Source organism: Cariama cristata, unplaced genomic scaffold, assembly GCF_000690535.1.
Source record: "Cariama cristata isolate BGI_N322 unplaced genomic scaffold, ASM69053v1 scaffold17175, whole genome shotgun sequence".
NCBI lineage: Eukaryota > Metazoa > Chordata > Aves > Cariamiformes > Cariamidae > Cariama > Cariama cristata.
In genome coordinates this window covers 11,498-30,927 of record NW_009617099.1, presented here as the reverse complement: position 1 = coordinate 30,927, position 19,430 = coordinate 11,498, and the positions used below count along the sequence as shown (strand labels likewise).

Below are 19,430 nucleotides of genomic sequence, written 5' to 3'. Positions count from 1 at the left end.
GCCGTGGGGTCGGAGAGAGCAGGGAGCTCTGAGGCAGGAGCGGGCTGACAGCAGGAGGAGTTGGGAAAAAGGGAGAAGGCAAAGGGAGTGCTGACAGAGTGTCTGTGGGGGTAATCCCCTTTCCGTATTTTCCGTGTCTGGGGTGAGAGTTAATAGTGGCCACAGCCTGAAGATGTGCCTTGAGTGTGCCAAGGAGGCGGGGGAGCTGGGTGTCAGGCTATAAAAGGCAGCAGCAACACGCAGCTCTGTGTCCAGGGCTGCTCTGCAGCTGTGGATGTCAGTCCCCACGTCGGCAGGCTCCGCTACACGTCTGTTGTCCGTGTGTCTGTGCATATGAGGACCCACGCTACTCGCTGCGTATCCGTGTCAGTATGGATGGTGATGCTAGGAAGGACAGGCTTACCAGGAAAAGCAGTCTCATTCAGTAAAAAAAGGCAATGCCAGCTCAGAGCCTGTTGCTTTCATTCAGAGCCTGAATTCATTCTTCTGAGACGTATTTCACAAAGGAGCGTGGAGAACTCTCAGTATCTCAGGGTGAAAAAAGAATTGCTTTTTTATAAAAGCATAATAAAAGGCCACACGTTGTAAGGCTACTTTGATTATTAGCACGCAGTACCCTCCTCCTTAAAGGTCCGGTCCTACAGGCTGCCATGGCAGGTACCGCATTGACTAATGCAGTTTTGGGCAGGGGAGGAAGGTCAGTGCTTTGAGTATAAGCCTTCATGGTTAAAGGCTGTGGGAATGCTAGGATGTAAGAGCTGTACCTGAGACTAAGTCTTAAGTGAAACTGCTAAAGAATTGCCTTTATTTCAATACAAAGAGAATATATTTTAGCATATTTCTTTAGTGCTAAACTAACTTAGCATTTTCTGTAGAGGAAGTAATCCATATTCTGTCCTCTGTCCAATTTATTTGGATATTTTTCAAGGAGAACTTTGTTGGACTGCTAAAAATTTACATTGCTTATTCATAGCAGCACCAGAATATTGTACGTAACAGAAAGAAACCTTTACATCCTGAATAGCAGGAGAAGACAGTCTGTGCGAGGACCTTTTTTACACAGGATTAAAACAAGGGTCCATTTTAACAGTCCGGATCCCCTGGCTTTCTGTTTCATTTTGAATTCTCTGGAGAAAGAGGCATGGAGCATCTGTAATGGAGGGGGTTGGGATCTAGGTCTGGTTTGTGTATTTAACACTGGGCTGCAGGGCAAGGGGCTTTCCTTTTCCCAGTTTTTTGTCCTCTCTCTTCCTAGATCTGTGCAGTAAGTAATCCAAAATTCAGTGTCACAGCCTCCACTTTTCTATAAAGAAAGAACGGAAAGGGCAATATAAGGAGAACAACTTCAATGCATGGCTGTTGAAAGTGAAGGGAGAAGCCAGGCTTAAAAGTAAAAGCAGAATTTGTGCTTGTAGGCATACACGAGATTTCAAAACTTCATATTGGTCATCTCTCACCCCATACTGGTTTCTTGTCTCCAGCCTGAGTACAGAAACCACGGCTGTTGTCCTCTTCTTAATCTTTTTAGTTTACACGTAGGGTCATATTCAGAGACCTTAAAGCACTTAAGTTTACATAAAGCCTAGTCATATTTTTGATATATGCAATTAAAAATTATTTAGAAGCGGGGAAACCCTCTTCAGAGTGTCCAAGGAAGTAGCTTTAAGACATACTATCGCAGAGTGCCACACTTGTGGCAGTGTGGAACCAGGTCTTCTAGTTCTGGACCTTTTCTTTAACCACAAGAATTTCATTCCACCAGGCGTTCCTGCAACGTTTGTGAACCCACAGTAGCTGAGCAGCTTTCTTGATTGCATATAAGCTTTTTCTGTTAACCCTTTAGGCTCAGGCCATCTGTTAGCATTGAAGATGTTCATTGTATGTGTTTTGTAAGGCTGTTGTCTTGACAGAACTCCAAAGTGCTGCAAATATCACAGTCACAGTAGTGCTGGAAATGCTACGAGATCAATGGGCTTGAAGGTACATGCGTGGAAAGTTTGGGAGTGCTAATTCTCCTTTACACAAAAAAGGTTAAAACTTAAAAATAACATAATTGCATTAGTGGGCAAAAAAAAAATCATTATTAGCTGTATTAGTTTAAAACGAGACTCGGAGGCTTGTTACATTACAAACAGTAACATGAGCAAAATAATTTCTTTTGGCTTGATGTCGCTTGAGGAGATGAACTGCAGTGCTTTAGTTGGATGTTTGAAAACTAGTGAGATCTACAAATACACCTTTCCGTGTGGCATCGCCATCACATACACCAGTGAAGCACTGATAGTCACCTGCTTTGACAGTTGCAATTGATGTAGAATTCAGGATGGGCTTCAAAAACTGGTTTAGTATCAATGAACAGCTCTAGCAGCATGAAAGAGGTATTAAAGTATTCATTGCGTACTGTGCATCCTGGTGAGACAGGTCAGGACTACTACGTGCAGTTCTCAATTAACTCCTCGGAGCTGGGCACTTCTGCGTGTTGCAACGCAAGCAAGTTGCACTCCATAAGCAAGGACACAACTGCAGTTACAGAAATTTTGTAAGGAATTGAGAGCTTCTCTGTGGGGAAAGTGCTTTTGGGTTTGTTAAGTTTAATTTGTGAATACTTCAAAGGATATGGCCTCTAACCAGCGTGATTTCTGTTCTTTATGGCTGCTTACAGAAGTTGAAATACGAAGGACTGCTGACAATGTATTAGAAACTGGTATATTATAGTATTTACTCCTTCCAAAAGTGAATGAAGCAGGAAATGTGTTGCATCTCACAACAGGGAAAATTACATTTCCCATGACAGAATAGAGTTCAGTGTTTCTTTTAGGCATATTATGATCTCACTCAGTAGCCTAGTCTGGGAAGTTGCAGTGATACATCTACTGGCATTTCTGTGGCAAATTAAAGAAGGAGTTGTCATGTACTCTGCAAAGGAATGTGGGCAGGCAGCGCATCGTCCAATTCCTTTACATATAAGGTAATCTTAACTCCCTCTCAGAGGAAGGTGCTATAGCAGCCTTGCTATCTAGTCAGGTTTGGATGATACTCATTTACATTTCTCTGTCTTTGAACTGGCAGGATTTCAAAAACTAATCAGTCTTACTAGCAGAAGAGCTGGTGTTCATTCTTCTCATCGGTAACTCTGCACTTGCAACTGTATTTTTTTTAGTATGGCTTTAATATAAAGCAATTTCTTTCTAGTAAGTATTACAGTCCATAAAAATCTAACAGCCTGGAATAATTTAATACAACAATGTAAAACCTCTAGTTATTTAAAATAAGTTTTTTAGATACATGTCGGGGTTTAGCCTCTTAAAGGGAGTTAATGTAGGTAGCCTGTCTTCTGGTTGTCTCATCATTGATCAGAACTTTGGAAAGTGCTGTCCTCCTTCAACCAAATGTGCACAAATGATGCCTCAAAGATGATTAAGTTCCCAGAAGTCTGATGAAAACTGGCGTTCAGAAGAGAGGAGAGACCCAAATGACAGTGTCCTCAGAGGGAGAGGCAAGCAGATGTGTGCCTTCTCTGTGGCAGCAGCTGGCAAACAGGTGTACACGTGTGTATGGTCTAGCCAGCCGGCACGTGTTGAGCTCCAGATCAGCCACAGCGTGTCATATCTGTTATTTGGAGGATATGTCATAAGACACACAGGGGGAAGTTGGTGTTATTGTGGTGGGGAGAGGAAGGGGACATAAAGTACAAATCCGTAGCAAATTAGACTTCGTAAGTTCTGTTGCATACAGAGCAAATGGGAGTTTTTTTAATTTTTTGAAACATGCAATAACGCCTCAACCAGAAGACTGTCCTTTATATGCCTTCTAAAGTTCTTGTAAAGCTTTGAATAAATTATTTTCCCTTCTGATGGCCAAAATGCAAATTGCATGATGTATGGGTATACACACAGTAATGAAATTGCGACTATACGTTTGGCAGCTCTGAAAAATTTGTGCGTTAAAGAAGAGAGTGGGGTGGAGGAAACACCCTTAAGTCCTATACCTGTGGTTTGCTTTATTGACAAGGCTGTACCCTCAAAACATAAAATATTGTTACATCGTCCTAGAGCAGAGGTTTGTTATTCCTCTTATAGGTGTGAAGTGTTGTAGGCACACGTTTCTTGCAGCCACAGGAGGGTCCTGTCACCGTTCAGGTTGACATGGCAGCATGCTGACTGCAGTTTATGACTTCCTAAATGTGTTGTCTGTGGATCAGCAGAAGTTGGCCATTGCTGCGTTAGGAGGATGAGATTCCTACGGAGTTACCCGTGGCTGTTCTGCCCGAAGGAGTTTCATCCGCGCGCTGCTCCAGCCTGGCAGTGCTTCATGTATGTGTGATAACCGACAAGAGCACAGTAAGTGGTAATACCCGTCGAGGCCTTTCTAGTGTATTTAAAATGGATAGGATCCCACCGATAACGAGTTTTGAGCTCCTGTCACTCGCTGTGGTGACAGGGGCCCACGCTGAGTGGCATAACTGCTGATGAGCCAGTAGATGGGGCCAAGGGATGTTTTATGCCAACGCTGCGAGCCCTTCCCTTGAGAAGCCCTGATTCTCTCTAACGGAAGCTCAGGAGGCACAAACAGAGGTGAACAAGGTTCTGTGCCCTCCTGGTAGGCGCATCCTGCTCTTGTGTTTCTGAAAGTTGTGAGTGAGGCTTGAGAAACACGAGATGATGGGTGAGATCACCACCCCGGGTGCAAAACGTGCTCCGAGGCAAAGGATTCCTTTCCATGTTTTTTGGCCCATAAGGCTATGTAATAAATTGGCAGGTTCAAATTGTTGTTGCTGAGGTTTCCTGTTCTGGATTTTCATACTTTTACCATAAAGTTGATCCCTTAGTGTGTGCAGGGCATATGCAGGAAGGATACGTATGAAGTAATGTGTGCCGGCTTTCTGCAATTCAAAATTTATCCCGGCAGAAGAAGAGAAAGAAATGCAAATCTGTTGTGCTCTGAATTATGTTGAATAGTCTGTACTGCAGCGCGTGGGAGAAGGTCTGCCTGACAGCTAGTGTGTTTAGTCTGTTATCTGAACAGTGTTTTAAACCTGACCACTATGTGCTGTGAGCCTTGCTCTGCTCATTTAGCATTGACAACTCATTTTTTTGCGTTGCTTGTGTTTGACGCTGCAGACAGAGCATCACAGAGGTGTTTGAAAGCTTTTTACATCTACGTGCAGTGCTGTTTTCAGCTCAGCTCCAAAGGACATTTCAAAGTGATAGACCAACTAAATGCAGCAATTTAGACTGTTGTAGCTGTTTTGATTAGAGATACCTGAAACTGAAGTTGATGTGCTTACAGGTGTGGGTAGCTATACATTCACGTACTTACAGATACAACAGTATAGTTTACTCCCGTTACTACCTTTATGCTAATATAACTGCATGAGCACTAGAAAGTGTTCTGGTTTAGTGGTACCAGTTTCAAACTAGGGTAGGTAACACAATGAAATCACTGTGTTCCCAGGCCTTTGTTTTGCGAATAGACAGGGAATGTGCTGTTATCTCATTTATTGGATAACAAACTTTTACAGATCGTAACACAAATTGTTCAAAACAGCAGGTTGATTTGAATGATTTAGTCCTTAGAAAAGGACTCCTTGTGAGCTCAGTACTGTGTTGTTAAGTCCCAGCGTAGAGGAATTGTGTGCCTGCTGGGCATATAGCTGCTGCCGGCATATAGCTCCTGGGATATGTGAATTTATTTATTTATTTATTTATTGTAGAGGAAGGAAGCTCTCATGTAGCCTTAGGAAGATCACACAGATGTAACTAACACAAACTTACTCCTTGCTTTCTGGCAGTGTGATGTAGCTATCAGTTGACAAGGGTATTTGTTACCGGATTTGAACTCTTTTATTTGAACTCTTCTAAAGTTGGGTTAGAATGTATGTGGGATAGTGTTAATTAGAGTAAAATAAGGTATTTTAGGATGTTTCTGTGTGATAGCGCATCTTTCGAATATAAACTGAGCGGTCTCTCTCTTACAGGTGAAAAGTAGGTTTTATGATAGCATAGCCTAAGGGGCAAATAATTCAAGTTAAAATACCTGTAGCACCGCTCCCTAAGCTTAAAAATTGGTAACATTTGCATAAATCCAAGTAAAAATGTCATGAAAATAAATGTCAAATGCATGTTATCTGGCAGTTACTAATTATATTGCCATAGTATATTACTTTTCTTCTTGTGTGATTTTATTCAGTTTTGGATTTCAATGATCCCTTCAGTACTGAAGTTAAGCCAAGAATCCTGCTCATGGGATTGAGAAGAAGTGGGAAGTCTTCCATTCAGAAAGTTGTCTTTCACAAAATGTCGCCGAATGAGACTCTCTTCTTGGAGAGCACAAACAAGATCTGCAGAGAGGATGTTTCCAACAGCTCCTTTGTCAACTTTCAGATATGGGATTTTCCTGGGCAGATTGACTTCTTTGACCCTACGTTTGACTATGAGATGATTTTCAGAGGCACTGGAGCACTGATATTTGTTATTGATTCTCAGGTAAAAAAGGGGGCTTTAAGCTACCTCTTTCTTTTCTTCCTTCAGCAATAGACAAATGGGTTGGAAAGCATAGATTTTTTCAAAGCAAATAAATGACTTAACTTACATCACAAACACACATTAAAAGAAAGTAATTAAAACTTGTGAAGAGCTGCTTGGTTATTTTTAATCTCCCTCTGCAGTATGTTCAAAAGTTAACTAACTTGCTTTAGCATCTCAAGGTTCTTGCTCAGATTCCTACGTGCTGACAGCATGAGATTGGTGCACATGCTGGATGTAGGCTCAGGCTTCTACTTACAAGAAATAAAAAAATCAAGCTGTTGTTGAACTGTAACATTATCTAAAAGTAAGTATCATAAAATTTTATGTATATTTTTAAGAACTTTCCTACAGTTGTAGCTTTTCTTTTTCCTTCATTAGGATGATTATATGGAAGCATTAGCTCGGTTGCACCTTACTGTGACCAGAGCCTATAAAGTGAATCCAGATATCAACTTTGAAATCTTTATCCATAAAGTGGATGGTTTATCTGATGATCACAAGATTGAAACACAAAGAGATATTCACCAGCGGGCAAACGATGACCTTGCAGATGCTGGATTGGAGAAGATTCACCTCAGGTGAGAAAAGCTGCTGTGCAGGGAATCCTAAAGTGGAGAGCAGCTTATTTGACAAGTTACCATTTTCTGTTCTCTTGAAGTAGCAGGCAACAAGCTTTTGATACCTGAAGGAAAAGGATAATCGAGACATTGCATTTGACCTGAGCCAAACAAAGTATCTTATTTCTGATTGCTTGGCAGGAAAGATGGACAGATGTGCTTAAAAACAGATGACAGATACACCAGAGTTCTCCCAGTTTTTGCTGCAGCTACTGTCTTGAAATAAGTTGCTTGGACAGTGGCAGCAACCAGTAGAGCTCCAGCCAGTAGGGTGTATATGCCACCTACATCACTTTTGCCTTCTTTGAAACCTCTCTGCCTCACAGTCCCCTCCCAATCACTAGTCCTCACTGCTGCAGCCTGCTTGGAGCCATTTGGGAAGACAGGTGCTGTATCTTTGCCTTGTGTCTGCTGATAAAGCAGATTATTGTAGCCAATAATGAAAAATAGTGGACTTCTGCAGACTGGGAACTACAGAACATCAAGTTGTCAAGTCTTTCTTAGCACTCAAAGCCAAGTACAATATATTAAAAAGAGAGACCTGCTCCGTGAACATGCCAGCTCTTTAGAGCTCTTAACAACTTCACTGCATCATTGCATTGATAAATGGGTCCACAGCTTTCAAAAAGTAGATCACAACAGACACACTCTGTAATATTCCTCTTCTGCAATTTGAAAAATATTTTTGTAAGATGCCAAGGTGGGAGTTGCATCATGAAGTTCTACATTGAGGTCTAGTTTGCAGTGTCTAGGGTTTTTTTGTATAGAGATGCAGTCCTGTGCTTCAATCATAACGGGTGACTTTTCATCACAAGGGGTAATTGCATAAGTGTAGGAACTTGCTGTTTGACAATATCTCATTTCGCTCATATTATGAAAGGTACATCATGTTCACAGTATGTGGCTAAAAGGAAAATGTGGTGACGTTTTTTTCCAGCTTTTATCTGACAAGCATATATGATCATTCTATATTTGAAGCATTTAGCAAAGTGGTACAGAAACTGATTCCACAGCTCCCAACACTGGAAAACCTGCTTAACATCTTTATTTCAGTAAGTACTTGTTATATGCTTTGTCTGTAGATCTGGCTATGTCCAGTGTGCATGTTCAGATACTCTGTTCGCTGCTTTCTGAGGGATTATGAGCAATGTGAACTCTCAGAGAAATTACCAAAACTTCGTTGAAATGCATCCACATGCATTGCCTGGCCTCACCTCCCTGTCTATTAAACAGTATTGCTGAGCTGCTGAGATACTCACAGTTTTTCCTGAATCACATAAAGGGAGTTAGCAGCCATCACTCTTCTGCTCGTACATTAATCTGAACGTTGCAAAGGTTTGTGCTGCATGCGTTTGTTTTAGTATTTAAAATTTGTGTAAATACATTCTTAAAGGAATGTGATCTAGTCTGACCTCTTATGTAGAGCTGTCTATAGTGCTTCCTAGAACTAATTCTACCTTGTATTGAAGTTTAATTCGCTTAGGAAAATCCTCCCTTGTCTTGAAATTTTTAGAAAAAGAGTCCATCACAACTTTCACAGCTTCCATAGTTAGTCCCAAGGCCAATCAGAGAGCCTTGTATATCTAGTGCCTTGTTATCACTGTGGAGGTAATTGCTTGCTCCACTGTTCCTGTATGTGTGATCCCTTCCTCTCCTTTGTACTGGTTTGACACTCACCTGTTCCCTCATGGAGTCGCTATGACAGACACTAATACACTGTTGAAATAATTTAGATAAAAACAGGTCATGGAGGAGTCCAACATGCTCTTGTTTTGGCACAAGATAAAAGATGGGAACATGTGGCCATGAGCAAAGGGGAACACAGTGAGTAGGTAGTGAAAAGGAAGAACTCCCTGTTTTGGTGTTGTTAAGTCAGGTCATAGCGGCTCCTGAAACTGCACCCTTTCTTACAGTTTTCTAATTTTGCACCTTGCAGCTAGCATTAATTTGTCAAGCTTCAATTTCTAAGCAAGGTATTTTGTTGTACCGGTTTGTGATTTTGAAGTAATGAAATTATTTAATATCATTCAACAGCCTGTAAGATAAAATTAGACTTCACAGTTTCTCAGTGTAGGGTGTGAAAATGGAGAGAGAGAAAAGTTGGATGTGGTGCTGAAAGGGAAAGCTAGGATTAGAAGGTGGTCTTTCCATAACTTACTCTCTTACTATTAGGCAACAAATGATGCTATTTCATAATGAATGGTTTGTTACAAAGATCTGTTTCTACCAAAATGGCTGGGCCATATACCAGTTATCATCCAGTCTTGAACTCCACTTAGGAGAGAAAGGTAATGAAGGAGTGGTGACAACAGTTCTGGAGCAATTGGATATTGAATATGCTACACAGTCTTAAAGAGAAAGCTGTCCGAATGATAGTCCTCTGTGTGCCAGTCACCCCAGTCACTCATATTGTGACTCCGATCTCTGTATGGGGTCTTCTCACTGTTTGGAGCTGGTGAAGAATTTCTGCCAAGCCACCAGATGAATCGAGCACAAGCTGCTTCCTGAATGACTGATGGCAGTTGCTTCTATGTCTGGAACACCCAGAAGGCAGCTCCAATAATATCCAGAATATCAGATGTAATTTGTAAGGAAGAACAAGTCTTTCAAATGAATGGGAAGTCCAAAAAAGTGAGAGAGGTACGCTATTTCCCCTGTTCAGTAGGGAAAACAGTCTCAGACTGTTTCTTAGCTCCAAATAGAGCAAAATCCAGTTTGGTAATGACCTAGAGCAAGGTGTAGCTGCATCACTATGTCCTCAGCATGCTTGCTGTCTGTTTTTACGAGTCTCTTCTATCTGTAGACAGGAGACTCGGAATGACTCTTATTTGCAACCACAGGAAGACTAAACATCATTCTCCAGCATAGAATTAGTTAGCGGGTGTCTCTTTAATTCAGCAACTTAGTGACAACAAATCTTGACATGGATTTTGGTCATGCCTTACCTCAGGAAGCCAGTGTGCTGGATATCAAAGCGTGGGTGTATTGGTGTTCTAGTTTGAGGTTTGCAGCAATATTCTGAGGATTTGCTTTCATTTATGCCATGAAGACTTCCAACGTGCAGAGCTGATGATTACAAAAATAGATCTGTGATCACTCTTAAGTTCACAGCAGGTTTTTGCCTAACTTTATAGTGCCACAGTGTGTTAGCTTGTACGTTTGAGGAACCATCAGTGTGATAATACTGCTTATACATTCTTTAATGTAACTGCTTGTAAAGCATAACATAACAGTTGGTTTGGCATTCAAAACCCATGTAAATATTACCCAACTAACAATTATATCAGCTTCATGTAGAAAGATGCCTGCTTTTTCATTACCATGGCCTTACCAAGCAATCAAGTTGTGTCACACAGGAACATGGATTTTTGTTTTAGGGTTGTTGGAAGTTTTTGAGGGAAGTTAAAAAGTATGTGTTAAAACCAAACAATCAATTATCACTGTAAAAATAAAATTAAGTACAGTTTTGTCTATTTAATGATTTAAATTTCATAATCTGTAAATTCAAGTGTAGTATTTACAATTAATTTACTAAATCTGCTGTTTGCCGCAAAACCTGTTTAAATAAGTGTCCAAAATTAATTCCTAACTATGACTGGTGATATCCTGTAAGTTCCTTTAAAAATTACTTTTTTAGGGCCAAATTCTGGCTTACTTTTCATACTTTCAAGAAGGAAAAAGATAGGCCCAGTGACCTAACATAGGAATTGGAGTAGTACTACCAGTTTTACTGAACCCATTCCATTTAAAGAATAGAAACTGCCTTCTACTTTATCAAACCCAGTATAATTGAGAAACATGGTTTGAATTTCAACTACCTCATGGTTTTTATATAGCCAAAATAAAATCTCTTATGTTCATTGCAGAAGATTTTTCGCCATGCCTCTCTTGGTTCAGATTAGCCATGGAATACCCTTACATAGATTCAGAGTGCTTGATAGAGCTTCTACCACATGTTGCATCTTCTTTCCAGACTGTTGGGTTGTGTCAGAGATGACTATTGCTTATTCTGCCCCTGCTCTCATTCACATCAATGGCAGCATTTCATTTGGTTACACAAGGCAGTTGTTGGCCTTTGTCTCTCCAATAAGGAACCCTCCTGCTCTAGTAACAGAAACAGTTGATTTCGTATTGTCATTTTCCCTGAGCATTAATGATATAATGTCTCTTTGAATAGTATTTTTTATCTACTGTTGCCTAATTATTTTATGACTTGTAATTATTGTTTGTACTGGTATTTTTTTTCCTTGAGCAATTTTGTCACAAACATTCCAGCAAATCCTTTGTTTTTTCAGTTGAAGTTGTACTAAAAACTCTGGCAAATGCAATCTGTGAAGTCATGTGGGTACAGTTTAGTGGTTACTACTCGTGGCAGTCCATCCTGCTCTTTCGCTGAGGTTTCTGTCACCGTACAAAGTTCGACAGAAGCAAATACCTGCCAGTTTCTCAGCAGGCCCTACCACGATGTATTAGTTTCAACTGAAAACAAACACGGTTTAAGTTAAGACACTAAGCTCTGCCTTTACCAGCAGGCATAACTGCTGGCATGGCAAACATCTCAAGATGAAAACCTTTTAAACTGTCACTGCAAGTACAGGCAGGCTGCAGCAGCTGGAGTTCTGAAATGGAAAAATCACTTCTCACTGTTAAATGTTATTATAACGTTACTGGCATCTTAATAATTTAAGGTACATCTTACCTGTACAGCTGAAATTATCACTATGTCTTTCTTTATGTAATACAAAATTTTATAATTGACTCCTCATGAATGACACTACAGGGCTCGAGTTCCAAATTCTTTTGTCTAAAATGACTTGTATTTTCAAATACGTATTTTGGCAATGAATTACAGCTATATACTTATATGATATTCACAAGTGAATCTTGTGATTAATCGTATTTAACAGCATCTGTTGAAGTATGTGAGGTGCTGTCAGAATTATTATTTAAAAATTAAAATTACAGAAGTATCACATGTGGCCAGAAAAACCAAAATAAATATGCATACATTTTTATGCTTAGCGCTCAAAGAACATAGAGTCACAGAGCCATGTAGGCTGAAAGGGACCTTTAGAGGACAGCTCCTGCTCAGAGTTAGCCCAGTTAGAGCAGGTTGCTCATGGCTGGGTCGAGTCCAGCTTTGTGTATCTCCAAGGATGGAAACTCTACAACCTCTCAGGTCAGCATGTTCCCAGTACTTCACCACTCTCAGGTTAATTATTTTTCTTCTTGTATCAAGTCAGAATTCCAGCTTGTGCCTTTAGACTCTTACCCTTCAACACTGTAGCTCTGAGAAGAGTTTGGCTCTGTCTTCTGTGCACCCTTACATTAGGTACTTGTAGATAGCAACGATCCTTCTTTTCTTCAGGCTGAACAAAGCCAGTTCTCTGAGACTCTCCTTGTACATCATGTGCTTCAGCCCATGTACCTGAGGTATCCACAGTGTATACTTTGTTGTGAATATTTCTTTTATTAATGAATTACTGAAATGTGCCAGTCATAGAGTCTTTTCCATAATTAAATGCAAGAAATCACCTCTCTTCTCTGTTGTTATTGATGGGTGTTGTGTGTGTGATGGTGGCAGAATTAAGCCTCTTTAAGAAGAAAATGCCCAAAATATTGCTGGCCATTGTTCCATAGCATACCTAGGGCTGAAATTTTTCTTCCTATTTTGGGAAATTTGGAAAGTGGGAGGGTCTCTTTAGTCTCTTAAGTCTGTGTTAAATAGTTGACTTAGGAAGAAGAAGAAGAAAAAGGAAAAGTTCTGTAACTATGAAGAAAGCTGAGGCTTTTAAAACTTGTTAGGGTTTTTCAGTGTATTTTTTGGTAATTACAAAACTGCTGTGGTGGCAGTCCCAAACCATATTAAAAAGGGAAGCCCATATATGGAGAAAATTTAGTTTGATGGGAGAAAGTTGTGTCTCTTCCTTGTGTAGATGGATTCTGAAGCATATTTTATAGCTTGAGCTTTAGCAATACTGGGAAGTTGCTCTTTGTGTTCATGCTGGGACAGCTGCCCAGGTGCAACCCCTTGATATCAGCAACCAAAGCTACTGTTTTCAGTTAAACAGTACACATTTTTTCCTCTTTCTTTTTTCAGGAAGCAGAGGCTTATGACAGTTTACTTATCTACACAAAGAGTATGAGCTAGCATTCCTGGCTAGCCTCTGAGCGCTGCGAATACAATACATCTCCAGCGGGAGTCTTAATCAGCTTGGCAGGATGACAGGAACATAGCTGTCATCACATTAGCAAGCCTTAGCATTATAAACATGGCTTTAACCACCAATGCTACATGAAAACTGAAAGAGCACCATCAAAATACTGGTCTTTCTACTGTGATCCTAAAAGATGTTCTAAGGAACCAGACAGTAAAATAGCTACAGACTCCGATGAGACAAGTTCTCAATTTCCTTGAGAAATTAGTTCCCGAACACTACTGCCTTCTTTGTCCATCAAGTTTTTCTTTTCCTTGTTTCTGCCTTCTTACTTGTCTGGCTAGAATAACCTTAAATTACAGCTGTCTTTTTATGTCCATTGATTATAATCAAAAACCCAAAAGCTTGGTCTTGGAAGATTTTTTTTACCCCCGCATTTTCCACTGAAAATAAATGTAATCTCTCCAGAAGTTTTCCAGAGAGGGGAAGTTTGGGAGTGTAACTTGGTGTTATGGCTGCTCGGAGGCAGAAACTATTGGAAGGTCTGTGAGCATCACAGTTCGCTACAAATACGACAGTGCTGTATGTACAGTTCTTTCAAAATGAGCTTGATTGCAGTTTAACTCCCACTTCTTCAGCCTAGCTTTTTGTGTAACAAGCAAATAGGGGAACAAAAAAGCTTGCTATTTATTTGAAGACATGGCTTCCATTTTATTTTTCTTTCTTTTTTTCTTAAACAGAATTCTGGGATTGAAAAAGCATTTTTATTTGATGTAGTCAGTAAGATCTATATTGCAACAGACAGTACTCCAGTGGATATGCAAACTTATGAGCTCTGCTGTGATATGATAGATGTTGTGATTGACATTTCTTGTATATATGGGTAAGTAAATTGTTAATGTTTTTCATAAATCTATGTACCTAGAATATGAATGGCCTCAAAATTAGAATGATGTGGGTATAAACGATAATGAGAATGTGTAATTTGTCAGGACAGGGGAGAAGGAGGGGACAGCAGGCCTCTGAGGTATGGATTCCCTGCCAGCAACAAGCACCGTTCCCTGCCCAGCATCTTTTGTGAACACCTTCCCCTTTCTATGCTAATAATTTTACGTGGAGGAAGGCCTGGGAAGTAACCAATCGAAAATAAAAGGAAACATTAACATTAACTTTGTGTTCCCCAGAGACAAATTCGACTGAAGAATGCTTCCCATTAAAAAAAAAACCAAACAGTGGGGCCATGTTTACTTTTGTTTAATAGCTAGTGGCCTCTACTGGCCTCAGAGAGCTGCTTCACTCTTGCTTCAGTTCTCTGTTCTCTACATGACCTACATGTTTTGGTTTTTTTCAGTTTCCCCTCCATATACATTAGCAACTGGTGATCTCCTGGGGTAGCATGTACATTTCCTTCCAAGTTATGTTTTAAATGGCTTGGCCCTTGGCCAAATGTAATGCCAGCTATTCCTGGGAAAGGCAGGGGCACAGTAAGAAGTAGTGCATTAAGATGTGTAGACTTGGAGGCTAAACCACAGCATGCTTAGAGTGTGGTAATCTTTGGTAGCCTTGCATTCTTAGCCATCGATAGACTTCCTGCACTCTTGGAGAAGGTACAAGGGAGAATCCTAGTGCAGATATGCACCAAGCATTAGAACTTCAAAAGAACAATAAAATTTCTTAAGTTTGTATATTCTACTGTATGTTTCAGATTTTGGAGTTGGTCACTTCAATAACTGTACAAGAACTTGTGTTTTACAGAGGTACACCATAAAGGATGCTGATTCTGTGGCATTTTTTTGTACAGAGAAAGATGCTGCTGTGTAGTTCAAAAGATGATGCATTTCATTATCATCTGTACAACACCACTTGTGGGGCTCTCTATTCACAAAATGTCACTCTGCCACTGTCTTTGTGTAACCATTTAGCATTTATCACCAGAAATCTGCTTGCCATGTTTTTAGCTATAGACTAAAACACGATATTACAATTCATTTCTTGTCCTCTGTTCCTGGAGCATCTATGCAACTTGCTACCTTAATATATTATTGATACTAATTGTTCTGGCAGGTTGGTGACAACTACTCATTTAACAAGATCTGTGTGTGCATTCAGGAATGAGGGTAAAACTAATACAGTGATCATCATGACACATCATCTGTGAAGGAGAAATCTCTTTTCACGGTATGATGTTGCAAAAGCCAAGAGCTCATGAGGAAAGTCTCATGATGGCTTAAACTGTCAGCTGCCACTGCTCAAGCAGAGTTACTAGATTTGGAATTACCACTACAGACTTACTGGTTTGCATGTTTTAGCTAAAGTCATAAAGTGCGTTGATTAAAAGAAAACAGACAACCTTGTAGTAAATGATTGGCAACTAAGAAAAAAATAAGGCTCTGGTTCAGGTACTTGGCAATCAGTCAATCTGATTTCTAGCCCCAGATCTAAGATTTCGTGTGTGATTAGAGAAATGATTTAATCTCTATATTTTCTTAGTTTACATAGTGTGTGCTTTGAAGAAGAGTCTCCCTGAAAGGTTAAAATGAAGATTTCATAAAGTTTGAGATTATCTGGTGAAAGAACCAATGTAGGATTACTTTTGTTAGCTCAACTGGTGTCTTATCTTTTCTTGTTTGATTGTTTGGTTGTTTGAATATTGTTCCTTAGGCTTAAAGATGATGGCACTGGAACTCCTTATGACAAGGAATCGATGGCAATCATAAAACTGAACAATACAACTGTCCTTTATTTAAAAGAGGTGACAAAATTCCTTGCTCTTGTTTGTTTTGTCAGAGAAGAAAGTTTTGAGAGAAAAGGTATTTTTCCCTTTTCTAGTATTGCATTACTTTTCCCTTATATTAGTGAGTTAATGAATAACTGTGGTTGTCATTAGCTGATAACAGTCTCTAGCTGTATCACAAACATTAAAGGTAAGTACAGCTTGGTAGAGCTTACATAACATGTTTGAAGGCATGAGGTATTTGTGCTGGCATTAAAATAAGATGAAATCATAAATGTATTTGACAACTTTCTGGTACGAAAGCATATGAAAGTTTACATCCAGTACAGTAAAGCTTCCATCTGCAACAGTAGAATGTGTCAGTTTATCTTGGCTAACATTGATTTGTACCTGTTGGCGCCAGCATACGCATTTGGAACAGCTTGTGTGCCATAACTAAGCGAAAATTATTGAAACTGGCTGATAAAAAGAAATATGTTCTTGCTTTTCTCACCTCTGAAAGGAGGCTTTTGGAAAGCTGCATATTTGGGAACTAGATAGCTTTCCTATTTTGCAGTTAAAGTGCATGAAATTTCTTGGTTCTCTCTCTGACCCTGATCAAGGTCAATACTGAAAGCTTAGTTCATGATTGCTCTGCTTGCTGGCATGGCGTTCACTGAGTTACCGCTCTTAGTGAAACGCTCTGAGAGCAGAACTGAGCGGTGGAAGAATGAGCCATCATCTGGGCTTGTGTCCCCATCTTGTGATACTAATTCATCAGTCAGTGTTGGTGTGTTTGTGAATGCAGTCCTTATACCATGTCTGCTGGGCTGCTCGACAGGCTATTTAGCTTTTATTTTATAGAACTTCAACTGGTTGAATTTCTCTTTAATACCCATACTGCCTTTATTAGCTATGAATATTAGATGTGGTCATTTTCTTTTTTTGCTGTGAGCATAAGAAGTGTTATTTTGACAAAGGTACTAAGAACACTGTTTCAGAAAAGACACCATGTTGAATAAACACCCATTAGGGTTTGTCCACAACTGTGTCAGGTTGTTGTGTCTACATAGTTTGGGACACTTCCTGCTGTAGCCTGTACCCTTTAACAGTACAGTTCTGGTATTATAGTGCAGATTAGCTTTTGGTGCCTGGTGACTTCCACGTAATATTTTGCCTGAACTCTAGGGAGGGGGAAAATAATTCCTGGGAAAAAAATCCAAGTGTAACATGGTGGATTTAAGCCACTTAAAATATGTATCATCTCCTGTTAGGGAAACTGAAGTGGAAAACACTGCAGTATTTGAGTTAAGAAAGCTTATGGCATTAATCTTTAATGAGGTCATAGGCTCAGTACTAAAATTCTAAAATTGTATTGCAGTATTACACAATTGTAGCACCAGTAAGTCTTCCAGTTGTCTACCAATATGGCTTTACAGCTTTTCTGTGGGATCACATTCAGCCCACTCCCATGGTAATTTTATCTGCCTATTATGTATGTATGTAACCTAACAGCATGTCTATTGTGTTTTTTTTTCAATTACAATGTAAGATGAAATGTAGCTGGTTAAATATATCTGTCATTTGGTAATACTTCTATCAAGTATCCATTTCAAAGCTTATGCATTGTCAAAAAAATGAAAATTCTTTGATTACTAGATACTACTTATTTTTATCACAGTTTTTCTGTAAAGCAAGTTTACAAAATGACACCATATTTTATAAAAGATGTTAATTTTTCTTGTAGTATACTGAGCACTTCTCCAAAGCTTTTTATTTAGTTAAGGCTTTGTTATCTGCCAATGAACTTCTATTTATTTTCTCTTAAGACTAATATGCTTAATATCGGACATAGTATAAAACTATAATGCTCACTGAATTTTTTGTATTTATCAAATGTACTTTTGCTTAGCACGGGAAAAAAATGCCTGAAAAATTCACTGATTATGACCTCCAGAGAGACAGTGTGATATTTCACTAAATGTAGAATATAAGCAATTTTTTCATTACCTAATTTGTATAAATGTCTTTATTAATATGGAAAACATTTCTGTCTCTTTAGGATTAATAGACTACAATTTCCATTGTTTTCGAAAAGCCATACAAGAAGTATTTGAAGTAAGAATGAAAGTAGTAAGATCTCGAAAACATCAAAGCCACATGCAAAAAAATAAAAGACCCACTCCTAATGGGACTCCAAGAATGCCACTGTAACTGAGGTTTTCTGGCGCTGTGGCAAGCAACGTTTTTGTGAAGTTGATGTGACTTCGGCATCTCATTGCACTGAGTGAAGAGGAAGACAAATGGGACTGATGTATTACATGAATTTTCCCTGACCGTTCAGAAAGCACTGTTTAAATATTTTTATCCAATCAGTTTTTTTCACATAGTGAGCACTTTGAGCAAAATGTTGTATATATAAGCATTGAGGTGAACACTTGCAAGAATTTTCTTAATATATGCTGTAAACCTTTTTCATGCCATATTAAGAAAAAACAGCTGTGACAGAAATACTGGGTACATAATTTGCACTTTTTCATGTTTTCCTTGTGGAGTTGGACTTTGATAAACTTAGTTTTTATGGTGATTTTGATGCATGGTGTCAGGTAAAATGTATGCTGTAGTTTATTTACCTGCTACAATCAAATTGGTTAGTAAACAATTAAGAAAACTTGGTACAATGCCTTTTAAAATTTGTGACAGCTGAAACCTAACATTCATACAGATCTAATTTCATATATTTTTCAATTTGTAAACTGAAGAATAACTTTGAAGTATTACAGCAATAAGCACCTTACCAGGGATCAAAACTGGTAGGTAAATACTAGCTTTTATAAAACAGGCTTTTGGCCAAATTTCATCCGGACTTCTCCATAACACTGGTTATGCCCTCTGTTGGGTCTGTTTTTATTATTTACCTCAGTATATACCACTAAAATACCTTTCTATAAAGATAATTGTTTTGTAAAATGGCTCGTATGTTGCACTGGTATTTTTATAAGGCTTAAGAGGAGGGTGTTGTATCTGAAAGGTTGAATTTAAGTTGCTAAGTTTGTTTTGAGAGCCTGCACATCTGCAGTTGGCGCAGTGAAGAATCTGTACGTATTTCCACCTTGACGTTCTGATGTACTGATAGGAAGTCCTAAAGATGTGAGCACTGGGTTCTGATTCCCTCTTATAGGGGAACATCTGTGATTGAAGTCAAGAAGAGACCATTAAAATGAGGACTGGACAATCTACCTGCTGTAGTAATCAGCATACATCACTACTTTTTATTTTAATATTGATCATGGGCAGCCTTGCCACAGGATCAGCCAGGACAGCAGAGCACTCTCAAATGTAAAAAGAAGTAAAACTTACTTTCTGAGTTCTGTATTCACTGTTTTTGTTTAATTAATGATACAGAATTATAGTT

General features: G+C 39.2%; 1 protein-coding gene across 1 annotated transcript; it reads left to right on the top strand.

The window, feature by feature from the left end:
• The first annotated feature begins 3,494 nt into the window (after positions 1-3,494).
• RRAGD (Ras-related GTP binding D) lies at positions 3,495-19,390 on the top strand. Its single transcript, XM_009700413.1, has 7 exons — positions 3,495-3,510; positions 6,190-6,485; positions 6,906-7,105; positions 8,082-8,196; positions 14,043-14,185; positions 15,964-16,112; positions 18,078-19,390. Exons 2-7 carry the CDS (start codon positions 6,243-6,245, stop codon positions 18,227-18,229), a joined length of 1,002 nt encoding a protein of 333 aa, XP_009698715.1. The 5' UTR covers positions 3,495-3,510; positions 6,190-6,242; the 3' UTR covers positions 18,230-19,390.
• Positions 19,391-19,430: the final 40 nt, after the last annotated feature.

Coding starts and splice junctions, on each gene's coding strand:
- RRAGD (XM_009700413.1), top strand. CDS start 6,243: ATGGGATTGAGAAGAAGTGGGAAGTCTTCCATTCAGAAAGTTGTCTTT. Junction 8,197..14,042: donor TGCTTAACATCTTTATTTCA/GTAAGTACTTGT, acceptor TTTCTTAAACAG/AATTCTGGGATTGAAAAAGC. Junction 16,113..18,077: donor AGAAAGTTTTGAGAGAAAAG/GTATTTTTCCCT, acceptor CTGTCTCTTTAG/GATTAATAGACTACAATTTC.